This window comes from Chinchilla lanigera, unplaced genomic scaffold (assembly GCF_000276665.1).
Source record: "Chinchilla lanigera isolate Chin_1 unplaced genomic scaffold, ChiLan1.0 scaffold00080, whole genome shotgun sequence".
NCBI lineage: Eukaryota > Metazoa > Chordata > Mammalia > Rodentia > Chinchillidae > Chinchilla > Chinchilla lanigera.
In genome coordinates, this window is record NW_004955481.1 from 2,997,331 (window position 1) to 3,022,912 (window position 25,582).

At 38.5% G+C, this 25,582-nt stretch overlaps 1 protein-coding gene and 1 long non-coding RNA gene across 4 annotated transcripts in view; one reads left to right on the top strand and one right to left on the bottom strand.

Annotated features, from left to right (window-relative positions):
• Tmigd1 (transmembrane and immunoglobulin domain containing 1) overlaps window positions 1-12,394 on the top strand; it is a 32,480-nt gene extending 20,086 nt beyond the window's left edge. The window contains exons 4-8 of one of the 2 annotated variants that reach the window (XM_013503461.1): window positions 1,187-1,465; window positions 6,183-6,461; window positions 10,784-10,887; window positions 11,784-11,824; window positions 12,278-12,394. In XM_013503461.1, coding sequence (XP_013358915.1) covers window positions 1,187-1,465; window positions 6,183-6,461; window positions 10,784-10,887; window positions 11,784-11,824; window positions 12,278-12,281 — 707 coding nt within the window. In that variant the 3' untranslated portion in view covers window positions 12,282-12,394. Of the gene's footprint in view, window positions 1-1,186; window positions 1,466-6,182; window positions 6,462-10,783; window positions 10,888-11,783; window positions 11,829-12,277 lie in introns of those variants that run through there. The other variant, XM_005402660.2, reaches the window with a different exon arrangement.
• The window catches only part of LOC102005256, a 66,928-nt gene that overhangs the window by 32,697 nt on the left and 8,649 nt on the right, over window positions 1-25,582 (bottom strand). The gene's annotated exons all lie outside the window — the stretch shown is intronic.

Sequence of the window (25,582 nt, forward strand, 5' to 3'; positions counted from 1 at the left end):
CAAGTTTAAACCTGGGGTTTTGCCAGGGATATAGCTCAGTGGCACAAGCACCTACCTGGCAAGTGCAAGGTCCTGAGTTTGATTCCTGGTATCAAAAAAACCCAAAAAACAAAGTTAAACCTGGGGTTTTAGCTCAATGGTTAGTGTACTTGTCTAGCACATTTTCTAAAATTCAGAGCCCCAAAGCAAACAAACACCTGAGGTATATCTTGATCATCCACTCCATGAATATTTGTCTATTCCACAAACCATAACTATTTAAACATCTTTTGATTTTACTATACTTCTGAAACTATTAAAACACCAGAAATGCAAGATCAAATTAGGCCATAATCAATCATCTAGTCAGAAAAGTGTTTTCAAATCAGTTTTGCCCCATTTGCATTTTGCTTTGATACACATAGTAATTATGAGATGTAATTTATATTCTGCCTTTTCATCTAATGTTATGTCTTAAATAATTTTCAACTTCGCTATAATTCTTTTTTTTAAATTTTCCTATCCCTACTGCTTTGCCTTCCTACTTTTAACCCCTTAACATAAGCAAATGAAGTCTGATATTTCTCCACTTTTGTCTCTATTTTTTACCAATCCCAGCTAATATATAAAGAACTTTTCTGCAATCATTCTGGAACTGTTCTGTACATTTTTGTTTTTAATCCAGTGGTTCTCAAAGTTTACTGTGCATTAGAACCACCAGAGAGGCTTTTAAAAAGCCTAAGGCTTCTGGGCATGGTGGCACACCCTTGTAATTCCAGCACTTGGGAGGCTGAAGCAGGAAGATCGCCGCAAGTTCAAAGCAGCTTGAGCTATACAGTGAGTTTAAGGTTGGTCTGGACTACATGGCAAGACCCTGTCTCAAAAACCAAACCAAAACAAAAATGCCCAAGTCTGAGGTTACATTCATATCAGTCAATCAGATACCTGGGGGTGAGATCCTGGTATCAGGACTTTAAAAAAATCTCCAGGTATTTCCAATGTGCAGCAAAATTTAGTAACTACTAATTGCATCCTTTTCCATTTTTAGTTGAAAATACATTATGGATCTATTTCCTTGTAAAATCATACTGCTCTATAGGACTATTTTTGCACTGATGAAACATAATTAATTTAACTAACTCCCTATTAATAGATATCTAGCTCATTCAACTCTGTATATCTTAATAGTTTCTCTCTATATTTCCAGGTTCTGTTTTAACTGTGAATGGTAAAACTGAGAACTATATCCTGGACACTCAACCTGGTGTTGATGAATCTCTAGAATGTGCCGTTCATAACCATACCACAGATGAAGAACTCCTGTGGTACCGAGAAGAGGGAAGAGTGGGTTTGAAATCTGGAAACAAAATCAACTCCAGCTCTGTCTGTGTCTCTTCCATTAGTGAAAATGACAACGGAGTCAGCTTTACCTGCAAGCTGCAGAGCGATCAGACAGTGTCCATCTCAGTGGTGCTGAACGTCACTTGTGAGTGAAGGGAATAGAAGCGGTCGGTCAGTCTGTAATGTCTGCGCTATATTAAGTGGCAGTTGCAGTCTAGGCATTGGTTTGCCCTGCTTACACTCCCACAGTAAAGCATCTACCCCAGACCCCATACCCTTTCCAGCACTGAGTATCTGCTACCTGCATTTGAAATTTTATTTTCATCTTTAAAATTAAGAATTAAGGCATTCACCTTCTCATAAATGTATTGGCTATTCATATTTATTTCCTGTGAAATAACTTAATCATGGCCTTACCGTTTCTCTATTGGGATATTGGCTGTTTTCTCATTAATTTGTATAAAGGATTTATAAGTTGAGGAAATTAGCTCTTTGGCATTTTGAATTGCAAGTATCTCTTCTATTTATTTTTATAGTACTGGGGATGGAGACCAAGGAGGACTGAGCTCAGTTCTTTTTATTATTTTGAGAAGAGGGTCTGACTAAGCTGCCCAGGCTGGCCTTAAACTGGTGATCTTCCTGCCTCAGCCTTCCATGAGGCTGGGGTTAGTCGTGAGCCATCATGCCTGGATCTCCTGTTTGTTTTGTTTTTATTTGTTTTGTTTTGTTTTGTTTTTTGCGGGGGTTGTTTTTGAGACAGAGTCAAACTATGTAGTTCAGACTGACCTTGAACTCACTATGTAGTCCAAGCTGGCCTCGAACTCACAGTGATCCTCCTACCTCAGCCTCCTGAGAGCTGGGGTTACAGGTGTGCACCATCATGCCTAGCTCCTATTTGTTTTTGAAAAAAAATTTCTTTTTCAGTGTTAGGGATTGATCTCAGGCTCTGAAGCATACTAGACAAGTACTCTACCACTGAGCTACATCTTACTGCTGGACACTTTTATAGTTTTTTTGTGGGGGGAATGCCATCCGTATTGAATACTTTAATGTTCACATATTTAATATTATCAATCTTCCCTTTGCTGTTCCTAGCTTTTGTATTCTGTTTAGGAAGACCTGCATTGGGAATAATTTAATATCACTCTAAAACCTAAAAAGGTGAAGCTCTTCAAATATTCAGTTACAGGTCTCCCACTGATGGAATTATATACATAAATTAAAGATTGTGAAATGATACTACAGGTGTGATCATGTGGATTGTCGGGGTAGAAAGCTGGTTCTGTATGAGGGAGGTGTGGATGGGGGAGGCAGAAGGTGGAATAAGGTGAAGGGTGATATGATTTAGTAGGAAGGGCTCTGGACTTGGAACATGGTAATAAAATCAAAGCCACTTGAGTCAGTGAGCTCAGCCAACTTTTCAATGAAAAACTGATGAGATACATATGTGGAGCAAATACTGAGTGACTGAGCTCTGGAAAATCCTCACATCCTGCCTTTTGAAATTTCGAAGTGAATAATTCACATGTTCCCAAGCAAATGAGCTTTGTTTTCCATTTTAAATGAGCTGATAAAATGTGATTTTTAACATGGTATCTCTTGGGTATTTTGATAGAATCCAAGACTATCAGAGGACCTTGGCTGTTCTGTAATCCAGCCAAGTGAGGAAGTTGAGGCTCAGATTGGGAGCCCAAATCATAGCTAGAACCGAGACTAGAACAGCCCCCCACACCCCAGTCTCTTAATGTAGTATTCCTCCCATGGTATCTTCTTAAGAGAGACATGGCGTAAATACCAAGAATATGAGTTGGTGACCTAATGAATTTTTTTTCAGTTTTCCAGCCTCAAATCATTTTTAAAATCATCTTTATAATAGCCCTCTAAATATAATTGTTAAATGTGTATGTCTGATATATATATATACATCCAATTAGTCAGTGATTCATTGAGACAGTAACCGACACAAACTCATCAACTAATAAATCAAAATGAGCCTATAAAAGTGACAGGAATGTCATGTACAATCCAAAGGAATTATTATGAGTGTTATAAAGAGCAGATCTAGAACTAAGAAGAGGGCTGGGGTGCAGCTCAATGGTGCTTAATATGTGCAAGAGCCTGGGCTAAATCTGTAATGTATGTGCACAAACACACAGGTACACCCACAAAACAACTAATGGGACCCTGGTAATGTGCAAGATGGAGGAGGGTGGGAAGAAACAGATTCTTTTATACACTCTTGTTCAATATCTAAAGTGAAACCACCTGTTTTGCAATATTTATCAAAATTTAAATGAGCCTTTTGCATGATCCAGGATTTCTCCTTCTAACCTTGGAGAAATGCATGCACAGGCATATATAGGCATGTGTAAAAATATTTATTGTAGTATTGTTTAACACATTTGAAATTAAAATAATCATAAGGTAAGTGAAATAAATCAGACTCACATATGTAAGTATTGTATTGTCTCCCTGGTGTGAGAAACTGAAAGAGTAAATAAGATCCAAAATGTGCAACAGATATTGTGAAATGGGAAGAAACTGTTCAAAAGGATAAAGGAACTAGGATTGGGGGAAGGGAAAAGGAAGGAAGGGAAAATTTTAAAAAATACAAGATAGTTATCCTACTAGTTTCTCTTAGTTCATCGAAAAGAAAGGTTTGTGTAATACCATTTGGAGAATTTTTTTAAAGCCCATATCTTGTACTCTAACTACTTTAAAGATAACAATATTCAATGTACCAATTATTGTCATTTTCCTATTATTTTGTTATGAAATTTTGGTTTTTTTCCATAAAATAAAAAAACCAAAAACAACAAAAAACCTTAAACATTATTTTTTTTAAAAAACATATGCATTAAATCCCAGCACTTGGGATTATTTTTTAAAAAGTAAAATAATATGCCCACCAAACTAAAATAAGGTATCCTACATTATACTACAGTACTTCAAGCCAGTGAGCTAGATCTTTATGGTTCAATATGACTATATTTCAGAAATGTGCAAGTTATGAAGTCTCTTATGTAAAACCTTCCTGTGCTCCTAAAACAATACAATATTTTTGTGGATATACTCTCTGCATATAAAATTGTTTTTAGAAGATCTGCAAGGATTTACCCCAAACTTATAGCAGCAGGTATCTCTGGGGAATTAGGATGAGATCAGGCTAGAGTCAAAGAGGACCTGAAATGTATAGAGTTTTTAAAAAAGGGAACATTCCCATGTATCTGACATGCTTAAACATTGTTTTAAATAGCTAACATGAATAGCTAATAAGATCTGCCCACAAATGGAACTGTTCTATTTGGCATGTTCTCCACCCGAGTAGCTTTCTATATATCTGAATACCATATAACATCCTTGTTGGATATGGATACAGAATTCAAGCTCATTCCAAAGAGCAACAAAATGTCATTCTTCTGAGAAAGTTATTAATAGTGCAGCCTACTCAGGGTCTAATTATTCAGTGTGCAGATTATACAAGTTCCTTTTTTCTCCCTCACATCCACCTCCTTCCTACTGCCCACTCACTCTTCAACCACTTTATTGATCTTCTGCATCTTTACCTAAAAATGCAAGGGACATAGACAAGAAGGGGCAGTTAGCTCAGCCATTTCTCCCCCTAGACACTGGAAAGTCTTGCTGGAGAGTAAGAGCTGGAATTATTTGGCAAAGGTGAATGTGTCTGACTATCTATGGATTTACAACTCTTTTTATCCTGGAGAGAATAGGGAGTTGTTTACAGGGATGAGAGGGACTCACTGTCCTTCTGTAGGTGCTAGAATTGCCATAATTGGAATACTTCCTGGGAACAGGCCTTTATTTCCAGAAGATCATGGAAGAAATGCAAATGTGCATTATCAAATATGTGGCTATGGCAAACGTGGTTTAGATAAGATGCAAAAATAGGATGTATGAGTAGCCTTCAAAAGCACCACCACCTCAATGATAATAGTAGCTAGTACTATACTAAATTCTTCACAGGGATTACTCCATTTGATCATCACAGCAGTTCCTGAAGTCAGTATTATTCCCTCCCCGCCTCTCTCTCGCTTTTTGTCTTTTTGACACAGGGTCTTGCTATGCAGTTCTGGCTGAACTTGAGCTCACTTTGTAGCCCAGGCTGGTCTTGAACTTGTAATGATCTTCCTGCCTCAGCCTCCCAAGTGCTGGGAATACAGAAATGTGTCACCATGTCTGGCTTATTATCTCAGTTTTTGAAGCTGGGGAATCTGAGAGCTTAACAGTTATTTGGCTGTCTAAAGGTCACACTAAGTGGTGCAGATGGAATTAAAGCTGACTGCAGTGCCTATTTTCTTCGTATTGACTATTTTATTCAACCCTACATAGATTGGTTTATTATGCTAACTCTTTGAAATCAAAGAAACAAATCTTATACTCTTGGGTAGTTTTACATTGTCTATTTGGCCAGGTGTGATGGCACACGCCTGTAATCCCAGCACTTGGGAGGCTGAAGCAGGAGGATTATTGCGAGTTTGAGGCCAGCCTGGGCTACAAAGTGAGTTCAAGACCAGCCTGAACTGCATAGTGAAATTCTGTCTCAAAAAGCCCAAAACAAAATTGTCTCTTTGTTACAGATTCATTATCATATATATTATGTTCATAATCACGTACTGTTTTATGGTTTATCATCTCCATGTTAAGTTTTCTATGAGGTTTGGAACTGGAGTTTGTTATTTACCATTTTATCCCTAGTTCCTAGCCCAGTACTTGGCACACAGTACGTACCCAGTACATTTTTGTCAAATGAGTGAATAACTACATGAGACAGACTGAAGGAAGACCTTGACAGGGAATGACTCTTTCTCTGTTAACTAAACCTAAATGCTTGAGTCTTGCAGATCCACCTTTCCTGAGTGGAAACAACTTCCAAACAGCTGAAGAAGACAGTGATGTGAAGTTGGTTTGCAATGTGAAATCTAACCCTCAAGCTCAAATGATATGGCACAAAAACAATAGCGTCCTGATATTAGAGAAAGATCGCCACACAATCCAACAGACAAGTGAATCTTTTCAGCTGTCAATCACCAAAGTCAAGAAATCTGACCATGGAACCTACAGCTGCATTGCAAGCTCCCCTCTGAAAATGGAGACCATGGACTTCCAACTGGTTGTTAGCGGTAACTCTCTTTTAAAATAATACCCAGCACAAGGTAAAATTCAGACTACAAGCTCAGTAAATATTTTTGGTGACCATAAATTATAACTACAATTATGATTAGTAGCTGTGATTTTCTTTGGCCCACTATCCTTATTTAGAGAGCTTCCTACTAAAAATTATAGTCTATCCCTATAGAGGAATTATTCTACATAGAACATTAGAATACTGTCCTCTGAGCAAAAGTCCTTTCTAGAACCTGGTCTAGAAGGCAGTACTGGTTGGTATTTAGGGAGGAATATTCCCACAAATTCTCTTGGGCAACAAACTGTATAGGAAGTGAACTTTTAAGCTCACAGCCTGATGAGTAAACAGAAGAGATTTCAGAAACACACTGACTAGATTTTAAAACCAGATCTCTAAAATCACTCCTCTTGTATTCGAACCTGTAGGTTAAGTAGAAGAGAAGGTAGGGAAAATGATGGGGAATAAAAACCCCCACAAAACTCTTTCTCCTGGCTTTAGGTGTCATCTCCCTAGCTTTAGCAATAGAAATAGACATAGAAAACAAATGGAGTTCTGTGTGTTTTCCCTTATCATGTTTCTTTGCGCAGACAAAAAGAAAAAGCTACCTGGTATAGCAGGTGCAGAAAGTGCTTGTGCACACATTTTCTGGTCTTGAGCCAGTATGTAAGGAGCAGCCAAACGAGCTGAGGCTCCTGCATCTTGTCAGAACATTATTCACTTCGTCATTTGCCTCCCTGTACCCACTCCTTGCCATTCTTGCCAGTCCTCAGGAAACCCGTTGAAACCCTGCCAGAAATGATGAGCTGATATGCCTGTGGGATGTCTTACTTCCTCTCCTGGCCCACCCAGAGGGATCCGGGACATGAGCAGAGTGCCTGGTGTAGAGGAAGAGTTGCTGTGGGGTGATTTTCCGTCCCTAGGACTAGTGTCTTGTTCAGTGCTTTGTTCTGCAGAGCACCAATAGTACGCATAGGGACTACTTCCTTTAAAAACCAAACCACCAATAACCTAAGAATCCATGGGACAAAAGCAGTGCAAGGGACATCACCTAGAAGCTTGTGGCTTTTTACTCTCCCCAGATCCATAAATGCATGGTCGGACAGCATCACACCATGCTATCCTAACTGGCTGTAAGACCACACTTGGAAACTAGGGAATTACATCATTCCTCTTGTTAAGAAGAAATTATAATTGCTTTATGCCTTTCAGGTGGGCAGAAACTTATTTTGGGTGGAGCTCTTCCAAGCCAACTTGTTTTTCTTACTTCTTGCTTTGTTATTTCCCTTGCTGTTGGCTGCCTTCATAACATAAGCACTCTACTTTCTGGTGCTTAGGCTCACAGCCAAGTTTTCCACAAGGCTCTCTCTCCCAGCTTCACTGCTCAGCGGGGAAGTTTCTAAATGAGGCCCTGCAAAGCTGGAAATGACATCATGGAGCTTTTCTTGAGCACAAGCTTTAGCCCATGGGTTGGAATTATTTTGTCGTAATGGATAAGGGGGAGGAGACACCACGTCTGGTTACAATTGAGAGTGTAAACACAGAAAAGAGGAGAGAAGTGCGGTTAGTTACATTTTCCAACAGAAACTTGGAATCCAAGTGATCCAGTGGGTCATTTTATCTCAGCTTGTTTATGAAATAAAAGCTGTCACGTGTGTCTTCATTTTATTTGGCCAGGTAAAAGTATTCCAGCTTGTGACTGAATTCTGATTTCTTTTCCTATTCATCCCAGCTGTGCTTCCCCTTGTTTTGATGTCTTTCCATGGCATGCAAGTGGAGGGGTCCCTGATAAGGTCCTTGGTGTACCCCAGAGCTGGCTATGATAGAGCCAGAGCTTCTAGCAAGCTCATTGAGCAAAGTCTCTCCAGAGGGCTGATATAACCCACACTTTCCTGAGAATAGTTTTTAGGAATAGCCAAGAGAGGATAAAAATGAAAATGAAAGCTATTTTTCAGTACAGTGGTAGAGCTGGTTCTTAGCATGTATGAGACCTTGGGTTTAATTCCCAGCCCCAAAAGAAAAAAAAAGAGGAAGAGGAAAAGGAAGAGGAGGTGAGGGGAAAGGAAGAGAGAAGCAGAGAGGAAGGAGAAAGTAGGGAAGGGAAGGGAGAAAGAGAAAAAAAGAGGAAAATAATAAAAAGCAAAATATAAAGGATGCTTCATCCATTAATCCCAAAAATTAATTGTGAGGAATTGACAGCTAATGGGAAGAAAGTAATAAAAACATAACTGGTTAGTGTGTCACACAGTTATAGGGGGATGAGTACATCATAATCTTGAGGCATGTAGGCCCTTGGCTTTGAAATGAGATTTATCTAAAGTCCCCTTCTTCCCTTCTTCCATGTTGCACTCTTCATAGGCCATCTCATGACCCTTTCTTCTTTATAGCACTTATCTCAATCTGTAGTTTTTGCTGATTTAGTGTCCATCTCTCCCACCAGAATAGCAGGGCAGAAGCCTTCTGTGTCTGTCCTATTCTTTGGTAGGGTCAAGCATAGCACCTTATACACATTAGTCACTCAGTACCTCCACAAACTCCACTTCGATACACAAGCTCAGTTGTACAATTAGTAGCACATTCTAACTCCCTTAAATTCCTAAAATTTTGTCTAAGCCACAATTGGAGCCCATTTCATTCCTCTGGTGGCATTAGACTCCTGGGTCAGACAAGTTCATTGAAAAACTTTTGTGGGCCCTTGGCAAATTTACTTTTGAGAATTTCATCCCATATCCTATGAAACATGTTAAAATAAAGCACATTACATGTGGATTTTTGCAGTAAACATTTTGAAAGGCATGTTAGAATTTATATAAGTTTTGAATTTTACTATAAATAAGTTGAGGTTGTAATATTATTATTTGGCAAGGGTTATAGTCAATGTACAGTTACATTTTATTGATTTTTTATTTTAAAGAGAAAAGAAAACAAAATAATAACAACCAAGACAAAAACAAAGCCGACACAAAAACAATAAAAATGATACAGAATTTCAAAACAAGGCGATAGGAGGTTAACCATGGGTGTTATATTACATATTGTTATCTTCAATGAAGTTGCTCAGATTATTACTAGATGTAAGAATGCAAGATTGATCAAGCAATTAAACAAAATAAAAACCAATTAGAAAAACATTAGAAATGATTCAGAGTTTCACTAATCAAGGTAGTAGGGATTCAACAATAGTTCTTATATAGCATATTGTCATCAAATTAGTTGTTCACATTTACAGCATATAATCATGCAAAATTGGTCAGAAAAAGAAAAATTTAAGCAGTAACTATTCCTTTCAGTAAATCAATAGATATCAGCAGTACAGTGTGCATTCACTTTAATTAATTTTGTTACTTTCTTTTTGTATTTTGGAGCCAATAATTTTTTCCAGGCTCTGAGTTTACCTGGTAGTCAGAAAATAAGGAAGTAGGCTTCATTTCCAAGCTGTCTTCCTGGTCCACAATGGATATGGACACCCTGAGACTGGCACAGTGGTGCACACCTATAGTCCTAATACTGTGAGAGGCTGAGGCAGGAGGATAACAAGTTCAAGTCCAGTCTGAGAAACTTAGCAACTTAGTGAGACTATCTCAAAATAAAAAATGGAAGAGCTGTAGATGTAGCTCAGTGTGAAGGCCCTGAGTTTAATTTTTAGTATTGAAAAAAAAATAGATACTTCCACGATCATTTAAAATATATGGGAAATCTTTGCCAACGTTGGGGAGGCTAATGCTGGAAGTCCTATTTCCCTTAGGGGGACCATGCAGTCACCTTCTAAAACGTCTTGCCACTGGGCTGGAACACTGCCTCAGTAAGGTACAATCGCTGGTTGTGCCTACTGTTCCGAGAACTCATAGATCTCTCCTTCTTACTCCAGAGAGCTCTCCATCTTTTCTCTTTTTGCTCTGAAAGCTGTTCCCCTTCTCTTTCTCCCTTTAGGATACCTCTTCATATCTTGTGGGGCTTTCAAAAACCAGGAAATACCATTGACTTCAGCCTGCTTCTGTTTTCTGTGTAGCAAATATGGTGGATAAAGAAAGCACAAAAGTGTCTACTTTCTTTGAGGGGGTTATTCATAATGCAATAAACTGTTCCTTCACAAAGGAATGAATTCAAAGCCTGCCTCTGTACTGTGTCTGAGACTTTGGACAAGTAACTTAACCTCGCAAAGCCCCTAATTCCTCACCTGTAAGCTGAGGACAATGCCATCCGCCCTTTGAGATCGTTGGTAGGGTTTAGTGAAGTGCAAGGCATCTCATCTAAGACATATTAGAAGTACATAACTCAGAAGCTTCTAAATGTTCATTCCCCGCCCACCTGTTTTTGCAGATAAAAGAACGCCTGTACCAACAGAAGCTATTATTGCTGCATGTGTCGTAGTCTTTCTAACATTGTGCTTTGGAGTGTTTGCGCGAAGGGAAAGAATAATAAAGGTATCTTAAGTGTTCTGGGAATTTGTGGTACAAAGTCATCTAAAGGGATGGGAATACAGCTCAGTGATAGGGTGCATGCTTCACATGCAAAAGCCATGAGTTTTAAGTACTGCAAATAAAATAAAATAAAGTTGCTCATGAGAATAAAAGTTATATACATATTATAAGTATAGCTTTTCAAAGAATAGAAGTAAATACAAGCAAGGCCTGAATAAAAATAGCTCTTGTGTTAGGGGTAGGGAATTGGGAGTTGATTTTTCTTCCTTTAAAATTTCTCTTTATGTTGCTATGTTGTCTGTGATTCAATAAGTAAACAGGAAGAGCATGTCTCTGAACATGTCTGCATGCACACCTCTTGAGTACAGCCACATGCCCTGGCTGGAGTGGGCTGCAGTTTGAGTTGTTGAGTGGTTAAGCTCACTGTGAAAGGTGACTCAGTATAGGTGCATGTGTAGATTAATGCCACATGTTTGACTCTGCCAATGAATTCAGCGCTAAAGAAGGGCAAATATGGCAGAAACGCCTCTAAAGAAAAGTCACTATGCTGAGTTCATCATTCAGCAAAGGTCATCTTCCTGGCAGTACACAACTAGGTATTATTCAGGGCAACAATGTTTCACAAGAAGTTCAACCTATCCTCTGTTACATTCCAAAGCAAATTTTGCTATTGAAAAAAGAAATATGCAGCTCTCTAAGCTTAAGTTGTGCTGATTAAGAGTTACATCTCCAAGTTCAATACTATTATCATGTGGCCAGAGAAATGAGACCTGAGCCAGTGCAGAGGTAGTTGTATTTCCAAAGCACCTATCCCTAAGCTACTTTGATACATTCCCAATGTTTACCTGTGGCCTTAGAAAATCAGGCAAATTCATTGCTCTTGTTGTGCTTACTTTTAGCTCTGCATAAAGAAGAGAGACCCTGATAGGGATACAGCCCTGTAAGTATTTCTTCAGAGATGGGACATGCAGGAAGGTGGAGGGGTTTAGAGAATAGAAAGCAAAGGAAAATCTGCCTCCACTTTAGAGGAAGGCAGGTTGGAAGTTTGCCTAGAGTTGAAAACACCTTTGGGTCTTACGCCTACTCTCTAAACAAGTTTGGTCAATGCTTATGCAACTGTATTGCCACACAGAGCCCATAAGAGGGCCTACCCTGGAGGGAAGCCACTGCTGTATCACTCATTCCCAGCAAGGTCAGGGCCACATTCTTCAGCCTAAATATTCCTTCTCTTTGGAGCTTTCCTTTAGTCTGTCAGCTCTACATAGCCAACGTATGTGAAGGGGGCAGTAGGTAGCAACAATGAAGGCATCCTGTCTGAGAGGTTGGATTTTGCTCTGAACTTTTTCATATTGTTACGATCATCATTATAATTAATTTCTTGGTTTCATTTCAGATGAAAAAGCTGAGCTGCATTCCAACACAGGAAGAGTTTTACATCAGTTTATGCAGTTCCATCTGTATTTATTGCTATTATTAAATATACACCTGTCAAATTATCAGAGGTTAAGAAGAAGTGTTTCATTAATCATTGAACAGGAGTTGTTATGACTCACATGATATTCTCATGGAACAATTTTGTGGAGAAAGCGGTTTAAAATGCAAAGTAAGATTTTGTTAAGTCTTCTGCTTAAAGAATATATTAATTAATTGAGATTTCTTTCAAATAGATTGGGAACCATTTATTATTTGGTTTGTATTTTTCTAGATCAAATATTAACAGACAATTGGGTTTCACAAATCAGTGCCATATCAAAAAAAAAAACTGTTTTAATTAAAGTGGGGGAACCAAAGAGAGTAATCAATTTTTCCAAGGAAGGACATAAGAAATATCAATTATCACCTTTACTGTCATTCTATACAAAAAATGTTTTAGGACTAAAGAAAGAAAAAGGATAGAATCTCATAGTATAAAACATTCCTTTCCACGGAATAAATTTAGTATTATGAAAATGTCAATATATGTCTCTATTTCTTATCATCATACCATGGTGACACAGCAACAAAATTTGTGAGCTCTGAGTGGTAATGAAGGTGGGAATAAGAAGGGAGCAGGACTGGCCAGCACGTCCTTTGCAAGTATCTTTTGCCTCTTTTTCAACAGCTCCTTTGCATAGATCTAGCTGTAATTATGAGTCAGCCTGTACTTTTCCCATATATATCAACTTTAAATTGCAGCTGGATTATAATTTATCACTGGCTCCCCCTCCAGACCTCCATGCTTTTTTCATGTTTTCCCTCCCTATGAGTCTATGCTTCTCTTTCATACACAACTGGGATGAGCTAAGGAAGAGGCAGAACCACCTCCCTGTGCCCCACCTGGGTCATAGTCTTTTGTTGTGTTTGTTTTGGTGGTGGTGGTGGTGACGGTGGTGCTGGGGATCAAACTCTGGGCCTTGCACATGCTAGGCAAGCATCTTATCATTAAGGTATGCCCACAACCTCCACCCCCAATTTTTTTTAAATCAATATTACAGTAGCTAAATGTGCCACTGTGCAGGACAGCAAAAAAGAGAGAGAGCACAGTGAGGGAAGGAGGGAAAGACAGAAGGAGGGAGAGGCAGAGAGACAGACAGAGACAGAGAGCTAAAGACTGTGGCTTACAGTTTGCTCTGTCTTCTTGGAGGTCCCAGCAAAATTTTCTTGTGGGGAAGCCTCAAGACTATACCTCTTCAATTGAGACTTTTCAAAGTAGAATTTGGAAGCCCTGTAAAATGCTTCAACGATAAAGAAAGAATGATTGTGAAGATCTGAATATTTACGTGACTTAGTAGGAGCACGGGGATTAAAGAAAAAACAGATCTCAGGTAATGACAGGTTAGGGAAAAGGAAACAGAAAAATTTGCATATCAACATAGGCTTAGAATCAGGAAAACTGAATTCCAGTCTTGGCTGGTTTGTCTTGTGTAAGTCCTTTTCCTCTCCTGGGCCTTTGGAAAAGGAAGTGGTTGAGGTAGGAGAAACTTAGAGGACACATGAGCTTGACGTTCTAAGATTTTCAAAAGATTCCCAAATAGTTTGGTGAAATGCAGGAAGGAGTTGGCAAGAAAGACTGAAAATGTAATACCTTTGCCCCACCTAGCAGAATTATGAATCAGCTTTGTTCTAGGACATATAACAATCCTGGAGAATTACAGGTCATCAGTAAAGAGTTTCTTCACCCATATAAAATACAATGACCTTGCCCATAGGCACAAGCAAGAATATTAACTAGTTTAAATAGAGCAAGGCAATATCATAAAGGGTCATTGCACTTCATTTTTGCCTTTCAACTTAGAATAGGCAGAACATGCATCAAAACTCCATCTATTGTTAACTATGTCTGTTGTTAAAATCAAAAGTCCTCCTGCCTTGGAAGTACATAAATTCCAGAGCTCAAAACAGGACCCCAATCATCTTTGTCCATTTTTTTTCTTTTTTTTTTCAGCCTACTATTAGATACCTGAAATCCCAACATTCGTGCTTCTGATTTTGACCTTAGGACTATAAGCCCCAATAAAGAACTAGCAAAGCCAGTGAACCCTTTCTCAATCTTTCTACTAATAAGGACACTTTTCATTATTCTTTTTTTTTTTCCTTTTTGAGCTTCATTTTTTCTTTCTTTCTTCCCCCCCCCCCCCCCGTGGTGCTGAGAATCAAACACAAGACTTTGCACATGGTAGGCAAGTGCTCTGTCACTGAGCTATACCTCCAGTGACCCCATTTTTTTTTTTTTTTATAGAACTGATCCCTCAAAGTTCAGGGTAATCATAAGGAACTAAATCCAAGAACAGTTAGTTAGACCGTGCAGAGGATTTTTACCTGCATTACTTGCCTATAAACAATCCTTTGAAGTAGTCATGATTGTATCAATTTTAAAAATGAGAAAGACTGGGCTCAGAATGCTTAACTAACAAAAAGAGAGTGACTAAGATGGGAATCACACCCAAGCCAATCTAAAGCCTGGGCGCTGGAATAGGGGAGAGGCTATCACAAAAGGAGCAAAGGTTGCATAATAAAGAAAACCCCACCTTCCTCCTAATATGTGGAGAGTGATGTCAGCATCAATTCTACTTTTAATGACCTGTACAGAACTTATTTAAGTAAAAGGAATTTACAGTAATCTTGGTTGGAGAGTCTTCAGGAAATGTTACAACACTCTTTGAGACAGTTTCCCATGTCTGGCAGTGCTGAACTGCCGCCTTAAATATTTGCTTGTCTTCCTTGTGATAATTATCACCAAGTATTATTGTGTCAAAGAGTTTGCAGAGATAATTTCTTATCCTTGCAACAATCCTAAAAGGTGGGTGTTGCTAGCTCCATTTTACAGGTGAAGAAAATAAGATTAGAGAAACAGAATGAAATGACTTGCTCAAAGTCAAGCAGGTAGTCTGAGGCAGAGCTGGGAGTCAAACCCAGGGCAGTCTGATCCCATAGTCTATGCTTGTTCTTATATACTATATGGTCCTGGGCAAGAAGGTAGGTAGTTAAGTCAGTGAGCACATCTTACTCTTTTGGGAACTAGAGCAGAAATATTTATCACTCAACTAATATTTTTGTGTTCTTCATATTTTCCTGTTCTTTGCCATTCAGTTGTCCATGTGACTAGTTTTATTTAAGGGGCTGTGGATAGAATTAATGGTGTCATTTCTAGGATAAAAAAGATGTGATCTTTTTATGCAATGGAGTACTACTCAGCCATAAAGAAGGATTAATTAGAGACTTTTATAGGTAAATGGATGCAACTTGAGACCACAGTCATAAATGAAATAAACCAGACTCATATGCAAACATCATACTGTTTCCCTAATGTGAGAAGCTGAAAGAGTAAATAAGATCTGGAATGTATAATAGATATTGTAAAATGGGAAGAAACTGTTCAAAAGGAAAGAGAAACTGGGATGGGGAAAAGGAGAAAAGAAGGAAAGGAAAAGCAAAGGAAAAAAATATATATACAAGATAGTTAAGACAGTTATGCTACTAATTTCTTTTAGTTCATTGAAAAGATAGGTTTGTGCTAATATTGTCTGGACAATTAAATGCCTATATCTTATACTCTGAGTAACTAATTTAAAGATAACCATATGCAATGTATTAACCATTATTACTCTCCTATTATCTTGTTTTGAAATTTTATTTTTTTGTTTGCTCTTTAAAATAAAATTTTAAAAATTGAGTTCTCATAGATTTGAAGCTCTTACTAGATCTGGAGTTCCTCAAGTGTTGCTGTGGAAACTCATTGTTTATTTGTCCTCATTTCTTCTGACACTCTTGATAGCAACAATAGTGTTACTAATTTAAACAAATTAGTAACAACATCTTCTATTTTCACATTAACGAATAGTTTATAAAACATTTTACACATATCTTTTTGGCCCACACAGCCACTCTTGAGATAGTGCTCTCATTATTCATGATTTACAATGGGAGATGCTAAAGTTCAGAGAAGTTAAGTGATTTGTCCAAGGTCACACAGCCAGGAAGAAGCACCACTCCTCCCATCACTCTGCCTTTTGGCCCTATAACTACTGAGAGCACTCAGTTTTACAGGAAAATTATTTAGCACTTTTGCTGTATAGGCGATTGCTGTGCAATGGGAAGAATGAGACAGGAGATGAGAAATCAAACTGTCACACACAGAAACACCAATTGCTTCCATTAGGCATCGCCAGAAATCATCAAAATGGAGTTCTCTGAGTTACCTGAATATAGTAATGTCACAATAAAGTAGTTATCCTCCTGTAAGGGTTTATATTGTGTTGTCTTCAGGATTTAACTATACCTTATTTAATCTTCATAACAATCACAGAACAAAAGTGCTACTTTTATCATGATCATTTTATAGGGGACAGAACTGAGGCACAGAGGATTTAAGTCATGTGAACTGGGACGCAGAGCATATTAGTGGCTGAACTAGGGTTTGGGATCAGGAAATATGGCTTTTGGGTCCTCTTACATCAAGAATGAACTGTTTTTTGTCTTTTTGAGACAGGGTCTTGCTACGTAGTTCAGGCTGGCCTTGAGCTCACTATGTAGCTCAGGCTGGTCTCGAACTCACAGTGATCCTCCTGCCTCAGCCTCCTAAGTGCTGGGATTACAGGCATGTGCCACCATACCTATTTAAGAATGAACATTTATAAGGTATTTTCTATATGTTAGAGCATACATATATTGATTAAATTAACCGCCACTTTTGACATATTTAACATTTTTATCCAAATAGCAGATATAGAGAGACAGGGAGGGAATAGCGGAAAAAGAAAGAGAGAGACAGGAGATCAGAGAAAGAGAACAATTTACAGTGCCATGATGAGACCTGCTGTCTTACTTGATACAAGCCCTGAAGTGAACAGGAAGTGCGGAAGTGGGAAGGTTAGCTCCCCTTGCCAGCCCTATTTCCCTCATGGCTCGCTAAGGGTAACTCATGAGCTAAGGATCACTCTAGTGATTGAGAATTTGCATTTTTGTGGTTGCTGAGGATGTGGCTCATGGTAAGAAGTTTGCTTGGTAGGTATGAGACCCTGTGCTTAATCTCCAGCATTGAAAAAGAAAAAGAAGAAATACAGAAGAACTTGCATTTTTTAAACAACATGGCCCCTACATATAAATCATCTACTTCATTTGGTTCTCAACCAAAAAAAAAAAGCCATTTCTATCCATGCTAAAATAAAAGCTGGCTCTGCTGTGTGCTTGCTAAGAAAAGGTATTTGGGTTTCTGAAGATACTTTCTGCTATAGTTTGGATCTTAAATATCCCCCAAAGCTCATGTGTTAAAAGAATTGGTCACCGCATTACAGTAGAACTTTTAAGAGGTGGGGCCTAGTAGGAGATCTTAGGTCAGCGAGGGTGTGTCCTCAAAGGGAACTGTGGGACACTAGCTGCTTCCTCTCACTCCTCTACTTCTTGGCTACCACGGGGCAACCAGTTCTTCCACAACATACAGCTGCCGTAATGTAGTACATCTCCCTGGGCCTGAAGTAACAGAGCCAATTACCATTACATGGACTGAAAATGTTTCCTGAAATAAACCTTTTCCTCTATGAACTTTATTATCTCCAGTATTTTATCACAGTGATAAAAAGGTGCATGCCTTTCCCAAGACATTTCCAAGGAAACTTCTGACTATGTCGAGTTTTACTTGACTTTGGAGTCTAGTCCTGGAGTAAGTCATAATTCTACTTGTATCTTTGGACAATGTTGAAGTAGATGGATTCCTGTAGTTTGTTAAGCTACTCAGTGTGAATATTTGCCATTGTTCATGTAAACGTCATAGATATCAGACATAATGAAGCTGCCTGATTTATGAACAGTGGCTTTGAAAAACTGTTTTTCAGCTGCTAATGAGCTGCTGAACTCCAGGAAGTTATATAATCTTTGATAGATTCCAAACTGAGGGATTTGATAACTTGTAAGATCCTGTGAACCCTCATACTGCATGATGGAAATTTTAAAATATATTTAACAATAATAAACAATTTATAGGAGGTCTTACTACTCTGTTGCATGTCATTTTGTAAGCTATTTTCTTTTTGAAGTAAATCATCAGCCAATTGTGGTAGCGCATACCTGTAATCTTAGCACTTGGGAGGCTGAGGCAGGAGGATCGTTGTGAGTTCAAGGCCAGTCTAGGCTACATAGTGAGTTCAAGGACAACAGAGCTATATTGCAAGACTCTGTTTCAGAAAGAAAGAAAGAAAGAAAGAAAGAAAGAAAGAAAGAAAGAAAGAAAAAGAGAGAAATCATTAGTCTATAACTGATCATTTTTCACTCCAAATGTCATTTGTAGATTTTACTGACAGTTCAAGGGCATCATTAAACAATTCCACTGTGATGATATAAACTTTGTTGCCACTAAGGAATCATAGCCTTGGGTTCCTGAAATGATTTTATAATTATGGTATTTCATTAAAATATTTAATAACAAAACTTGGCTTACTTGGAAATCACTAGTCTAAAGGACTTTGCTCCAATTTGAGACGTGTCATATTTGCATTACAGAAAATATTTAATGATTTGTTAACAAGTTCATATTTTTATTAAAGAGAGGCACTCTGCCCCCTCTCTCAGTGCTGGGGATTGAATTGAAGGCCTGTACATGTTAGATGCTAAGTAAGTGCTCTACTACTGAGTTATACCCCCAGCCCTTCCGCAATCTATTGTGAGCACTCTAAGTAGGGATAGTGATTTTTTAATTCCACAGTGCTATTAATAATCTAATTAAAAGGCTTCTATTGTTGATTTCTTATTTGTAATGCCGAGTGACTATCATTATTTTCTTCCTATACCAGACAAATTAAAATGGGCTAATGTGAAAACCTAACAGCTGCCCAAGAAAAAAATCTTCATGATGATGTTCCATTTGTCAAAACCTAGAGTAAAAGCACCACTAAGCCTAAATCATACACACATGGTTACTTTGTGGCAAACCACAAAATGACGTACAACAACTCTCAGCAATTCCTATATCTGTAGGCTTGTTATTTAAACTGGCATGTCTAAAGTACTTGAATTTCAGGGTGCTTCACTTACATTATATCTTTTGGTGCTTAGGCCTGGAGAATTTAAGGTCTCAGTCTCTGGAGTCAGACTACCTGGGTTTACATCTGACTACCACATTATTAGCTGTGTAATAATGTTCAAGTTACATTTCCTCTCGCCATTTCCTCATCTGTAAGATGGAGATAACAATAGAATGATGGGGCTGGGGATTTAGCTCAGCGGCACAGCGTCTGCCTGGCAAGTGCAAGGTCATGAGTTCGATTCCCAGTACCAGAAAAAAAAAACAAAAATAAAACAAAATAATAATAGAATGTATTTCCTGATTTAGGATTCTTTTGAAAGCTAAACAAACTAAGACTTACTGAACAATGCTTCTGGCATAGTATAGATTCAATAAATTTTAGCTATTATAGGTAAATATTATATTTTAGCTAGTATAGATAATATTATTATCAACCCTACTTTTCAGAAAGGGAAATGAGGGCTGGGGACTTAGCTCAGCGGCAAAAGCGCTTGCCTGGCAAGCGCAAGGTCGTGAGTTCGGTTCCTGGTACCGGAGAAAAACCAAAAAAAAAAAAGAAAGGGAAATGAGACTCAGATCAAATGACTACACACATCTATAAATAGCATCACTGATATAGGAGAATTATAACTCTCAACCTGCCAGATGTCAGATGTGCCAAATTCATATCCCCTGAAATCAAAGAATAAATTCCAAGGAACAGCGGAGGTTAAGAGTAGGAAAGACATTGAAAGATAGCACCTGAGAGACAGGAGGGATCTCAAAAGTGGGCTGCCACTGAGGCCTTTTGTCAGGGGTAATTCACACAGCAAAGTCACAATGTGGGTATAACATAGGTCAAACTACAATCAACCTATAGGATTACAAGTATACCAGCTGAGCTAATATTGATCCAGTCAGGAAGCAAGTCATGTAGCAAGGGTACATGGGAAGAAAAAAAGGCATTTTAGGGAAGGAATGGATCTGGATACTCTGATCACCTCCCTGAGTGAGTGGGTCCATATGTTCTGGTCACCTATCTCAGTGACTGATGTCTATCTGGACTTTACTGGACCAGATGATACAAAGCACAGTACAATCTCAATTTATTGTTTAGCCCTCATGGAGGCATGGAGGTCTGGTCACTGCATCTTTATATCGAGGCCTGACCTTCAGTGGATGTGCCTCCAGCCACAGTTTTTGTGTACTCTCTCATCTTTTGCACTGACTCTCTAAGAGGGCCTGTCCCTGTCTGCCTATTAGTTTCTATCTAACTTAGCTGCGTATAATACCAGTAGCACTTAAGGTAAGGTCTAATAGAGTTTGTCCTCTCTTCCTAACTCCAAACTGACTTTTTAATTTAATGTACAACGTCAAGACTCCCTCTGCTTCTTGCCCTCCCTCCCTCCATCTCTCTTTCTCCCTCCCTCTCCCTCCCCACCCGCCTCTCTCGGGGAGGGTGCTGTATGGCTCTATCACTGAGCTACCTTTCCATCTGAAATCAGGTGTTTTAACTGAGAGCTTTTAAGGGATGCAATTTTTTTTAGTCTGAACAGGAGAAACTATTTTTTCCATTACTTTCAAGGTGAGATAAATCTTATCTCTTTTTTAGTTTTCATTTGGCTTGTGAATGAGCTCAGTTTTACTTCTATCTGATGAATCATTCTCTTTGGAACATGGAAGGAAGGAAATTAAGGGCAATAAAAATAAGGTGAGAATCAAAAATGGAAATTGGAAGAAAAAAATAGTACAAAGGGTATGCATGTGAAAAGATGGAATTGAGTCACCAGCTCCTGCATGCAGGCTTTATTTTTGAGATTTTTGTGCTTTGTCTCAGAAAAGGAAGAGGATAATAACACCGTAATTATTATATGAAGTATTTGCTTCAGATAGTAAAGAATGTAGACCATAAACAAAAGAAGAATTAAAGAAAGCTCTGGTTTTGCAGCTAAGTAAAGCCAGTCTAACAGCATTCCTAAAATGAAACCAGGGCTTAAGGTCTCCAACACTATTTCATTATTTTTCCGTGGGCTTAATTTTTCCTGTTTCATATACATCGTTTTCCTTTTTTCCCTTTTGTCTTCATTCCAACTTTTCTATACTTTAGTGAAATTTAGGTCTTGGTGATAATGGGTGATCATTTTATAAGGGTCCTTAGTAGAATATTTTCAGAGAAACATTTTCAGACAAAGTCAGAGCCTCTTTATAGCTAGATCTCCTTCTAGTTGAGGATTAGTGCCTTATTTTATTGTTTAAAACAAAGATCTTCTTTTCTCCCTGGCAGAAAGAAAGAAAGGTAGAGGCAGTTTCCCTGCATCTTTCAGAATAATGTTTCAACTCCTTGGTGGGCACAGTTGGCTGGCTCTCGCATGCGTGTTCTCTCTCTCTCTCTCTCTCTCTCTCTCTCTCTGTCTGTCTCTGTCTCTCTCTCTGTCTCTGTCTCTCTCTGTTTTGTTCCTGTTATAGTCAAGTCTGATTTCCGAACCTTAAGATTTCTGCATAAGCTCTTATCTCCAATTAAAATTTCTTCTCCCCAGCCATTATTAAACTCTATAGCTGTGCAGAAACTCAGGTGATCCGTCATCTCGCCCAGGAAGCTTCCTTAACATCCCCATCTGACTTTGAGATTCCTCCTCCATGTTCCACATCATATCAGGCAAACCTCTGCTGCAGTATGACAGGGTTAGACAGCTGCATCTCCACAATATAGCACATATTCATCTACTTTTCCTTTCCACCGCTGTCTTCTTGATCCAGATCATCATTCACCTCTTGCCTAGACAAATTATCATCTCTTAAGATGTTTCCTGCTTACATTTCTTTTTCTTTTTGGTCCATCATTTACACTGCAAGTCATAATGATTTTTTTTTTTTACATACTAGGGATTGAACCTGGGGTTTCTTGAATACAAGGCAAATGCTCTACCGTGTCCTGTCTTTCTTTTTTTCTTTCTTTCTTTCTTTCTTTCTTTCTTTCTTTCTTTCTTTCTTTCTTTCTTTCTCTTCCTTCCTTCCTTCCTTTCTTTCTTTCTTTTCTTTTTCTCCTTCCTTCCTTCCTTCCTTCCTTCCTTCCTTCCTTCCTTCTTTCCTTCCTTCCTTTCCTTGTTTTATTTTGAAACAGGGATTTGCTAAATTGACTGAGCTGACTTTGAACTTGTTGTCCTCCTGCCTCAGCTTCCTGAAGAACTGAGATTACAGAGATTACAGGTGTGTGCCCCTGCACATGGCCACAGTGATCTTTTTAAGAAGAATTATCACGGGCTGGAGATATAGCTCAGTGGCACAGCACCTGCCTGGCAAATGCAAGGTCCTGAGTTTGATTCCCAGTACCAAAAAAAAAAGAAAAAATATTCCATATGTACAAAAAGTAAACAATATATAACCCACCCACCCAACAGTAGTTTAAGAAATAGAGAACTTTAAATACTTTTGAAATTCATACAGGTAAATACTAACTGTATTGAATTTGATGTTTTACATTCTCTTGGACTTTTGTTTTGTTTTTGTTTTATGGTGCTGGAGATCCTTTGTTTTATTTACTTGTGGTATTAGGAATTGAACCCAAGGCCTTTACACTAAGCTATATCCTCAGCCCTTCTTACTTTGAGAAAGAGTCTTATTAAGTCACTAAATGGCCCAAATAGGGCTTGAACATCTGCTCTTCCTGCCTCAGCCTCCTAAAACACTGAGATTATAGGTATGGGGCACCACTTGGCCCTTTGTTTTATTTTTATTTTTTTATTCTTTTACCACTTGTATATGTATTTGTAAACAATACAGGATTGAATTTGCTTTTTTTTAGCCTTTGAAAAGAGGCTGCCCACTATTTGCTTTGCACTAAACATTGTTTCATCCACACAAATTTTCATTTCAGTGTAGTACTCCATTGCATGAATACATCACAATTCATGCAACTATCTCATGATGAACTACTGGAATTTTGAAGTTCTATGAAATGATCAGCAATACTAAAATAAAGTCTTGACCGTAATTTCTAGTGCACGTATACAAGAATTTTTCTAGGGAAGCACTGTTACTGGGACAATGAAAATGTTCTACATCTACCCTGTCCAATACAGTAGCCTCAAGCCACATGGAGCTACTGAGCAGTTGGCATGTAACGACTCCAACAGAAAAACTATAGTTTTTAATTCTCGCTTTTGTTTGTTTTTTTATTTTATGAAAAAATAAAGTAAAACTTCAGAATAAAAGGAGAACAGCAATACTTAATACATTATGTATTTGGTTTTTGGTGCTAAGGGTCAAATAAAAGATCTTGCACATGTTAGGCACATACTCTACCACTGAGCTAATCGCCTAGCCTAAATTTTAATTAATTTAAATTTAAATAGCCCCAATAGCTAGAGGCTACTGGATTGGGCAGACTAGCTCTGGGGTGTACACCCAAGCACAGAGTTGCTGAGTCACAGAGTACGTGCATCTTCAACTTTAGATAGTCATATGTCACAAAGGGAAGGTATCAATGATAACATTATGATGGAGCTTAGGAACTCCTACGGCCCAGTGACCTTGTGTCCTGATGTCATAGCACAACACATTACTCATATGTTTGTAGGGATGCTGGTATAAACTTACTGGTCTGCCAACCACATAAAAGTATAGCACATGCAAATTATGCCCATGATATTTGATAATTAACAACTATATTACTGGTTTCTGTATTTATTATACTTTAAAAAATGTTTACTATAAAAGAGTCTAGGTGTTACACAGGCAGTAGCCTAATCCGTCTCATGTTTACTGCATCTCTTGATTGTATCAAGAGGCCCCATCAAATGACTGACCTATGTGTAAATACAGTCTTTGTTTAAGCAATGAAACAAATGACACGTTTCTCAGAATGCATTCCTATTGTTAAACCTTTCGCAATGCACTGACAGATGCTTTCTAAAGTGGTAATACTAATTTATATTCTCAGCAGTAGATAAGATTACCAACAATATTTTTAATTGTCTTTAAAATTTTTGCTTATGTAGGTATTAAGTGCATTTTATTTTGGTTTTAATTTGCATTTCATCATGACTGGGGTATGTTTCCCATTTATGCTTCCCTTTTTGTGAAACGTCTGTCCCTTCTTCTACTGGTTTGTCTTTTTTTTCCTAGTGATATTTAGAAGTCCCTTATATATTTGTAATATTATTTTCTTGTAAATAAATGCATTGGAAATATCTTCAAATGTAGCTTCAAAAACATAAATGTCCTTCATTCCTTAAAATTCTATGATGGCTTCCCACTGAACTTAGAATAAGCTCTAAACATTGTTCTATGATGTAGTGAACATTAAGGTTGACTCTCAACATCCATCCCATCCCTGCAGCGCTGAGCAGAGGCAATGCCAGTCGGGGAACTGACCCCTGCGCTTGGGACAGGCCTGACTGATGGAGAGGCAATCCCATTCTCCTAGCCAGTGACTGTGGCAGGAAAAGGCAGATGCTTTCAGTTTGGACAATAAAATGCTGAGAGACCTACAAAATGGAGAGAGAGGGAGAGAGAGAGAAAAAAAACTTCCAGGAAAGTTGGTCTTCATTCTTAGGAGGAAATAAGAAAAAGCCAGTCCTTTTTCCATTGGACTTGAAAGAGCAAGCACAAGGGGCTGAGGATTTAGCTCAGGGGCACAGCACCTGCCTGGCAAGCGCAAGGTCAGGAGTTACAGATTCCCAGTACCCGAAAAAAAACAAAACAAAACAAAAAACCACACACACACACACACACACACACACACACACACACACACACAAATGAAAGAGCAAGCACAGGAGAATGAGCCCAAGACAATGCCACGTCTGTGGGTGGCAGATCATTATGCTGGACAGAAGCTGGGTTGTCTTCTGTTTTTGTTTTTGTAGATTGTTTGTTTTGATTTCATGTCCTGTTTTGGGTGCTGGGGATTGAATCTAGGGCCTCACACATGCTAGGCAAGTTTTCTACCACTGTGCTGCATTCCTAGCCTCTCCTCTTCTTTTTATTTTGAGGCAGGGTCTCACTAAGTTGCCCAGGCTAGCCTTGACTTGAAATCCAGCTGTGTCAGCCTCCTGAGTAGCTAGGACTACAGGCATGCTTCACCATGCCCAGCTTGGGTTCTTTTTTTTTTTTTTTTTTTTTTTCTGGGTTTTTTTTTTCCAGTACGGGGAATCGAACTCGTGACCTTGCGCTTGCCAGGCAGGCGCTGTGCCACTGAGCTAAATACCCAGCCCTCTAAGC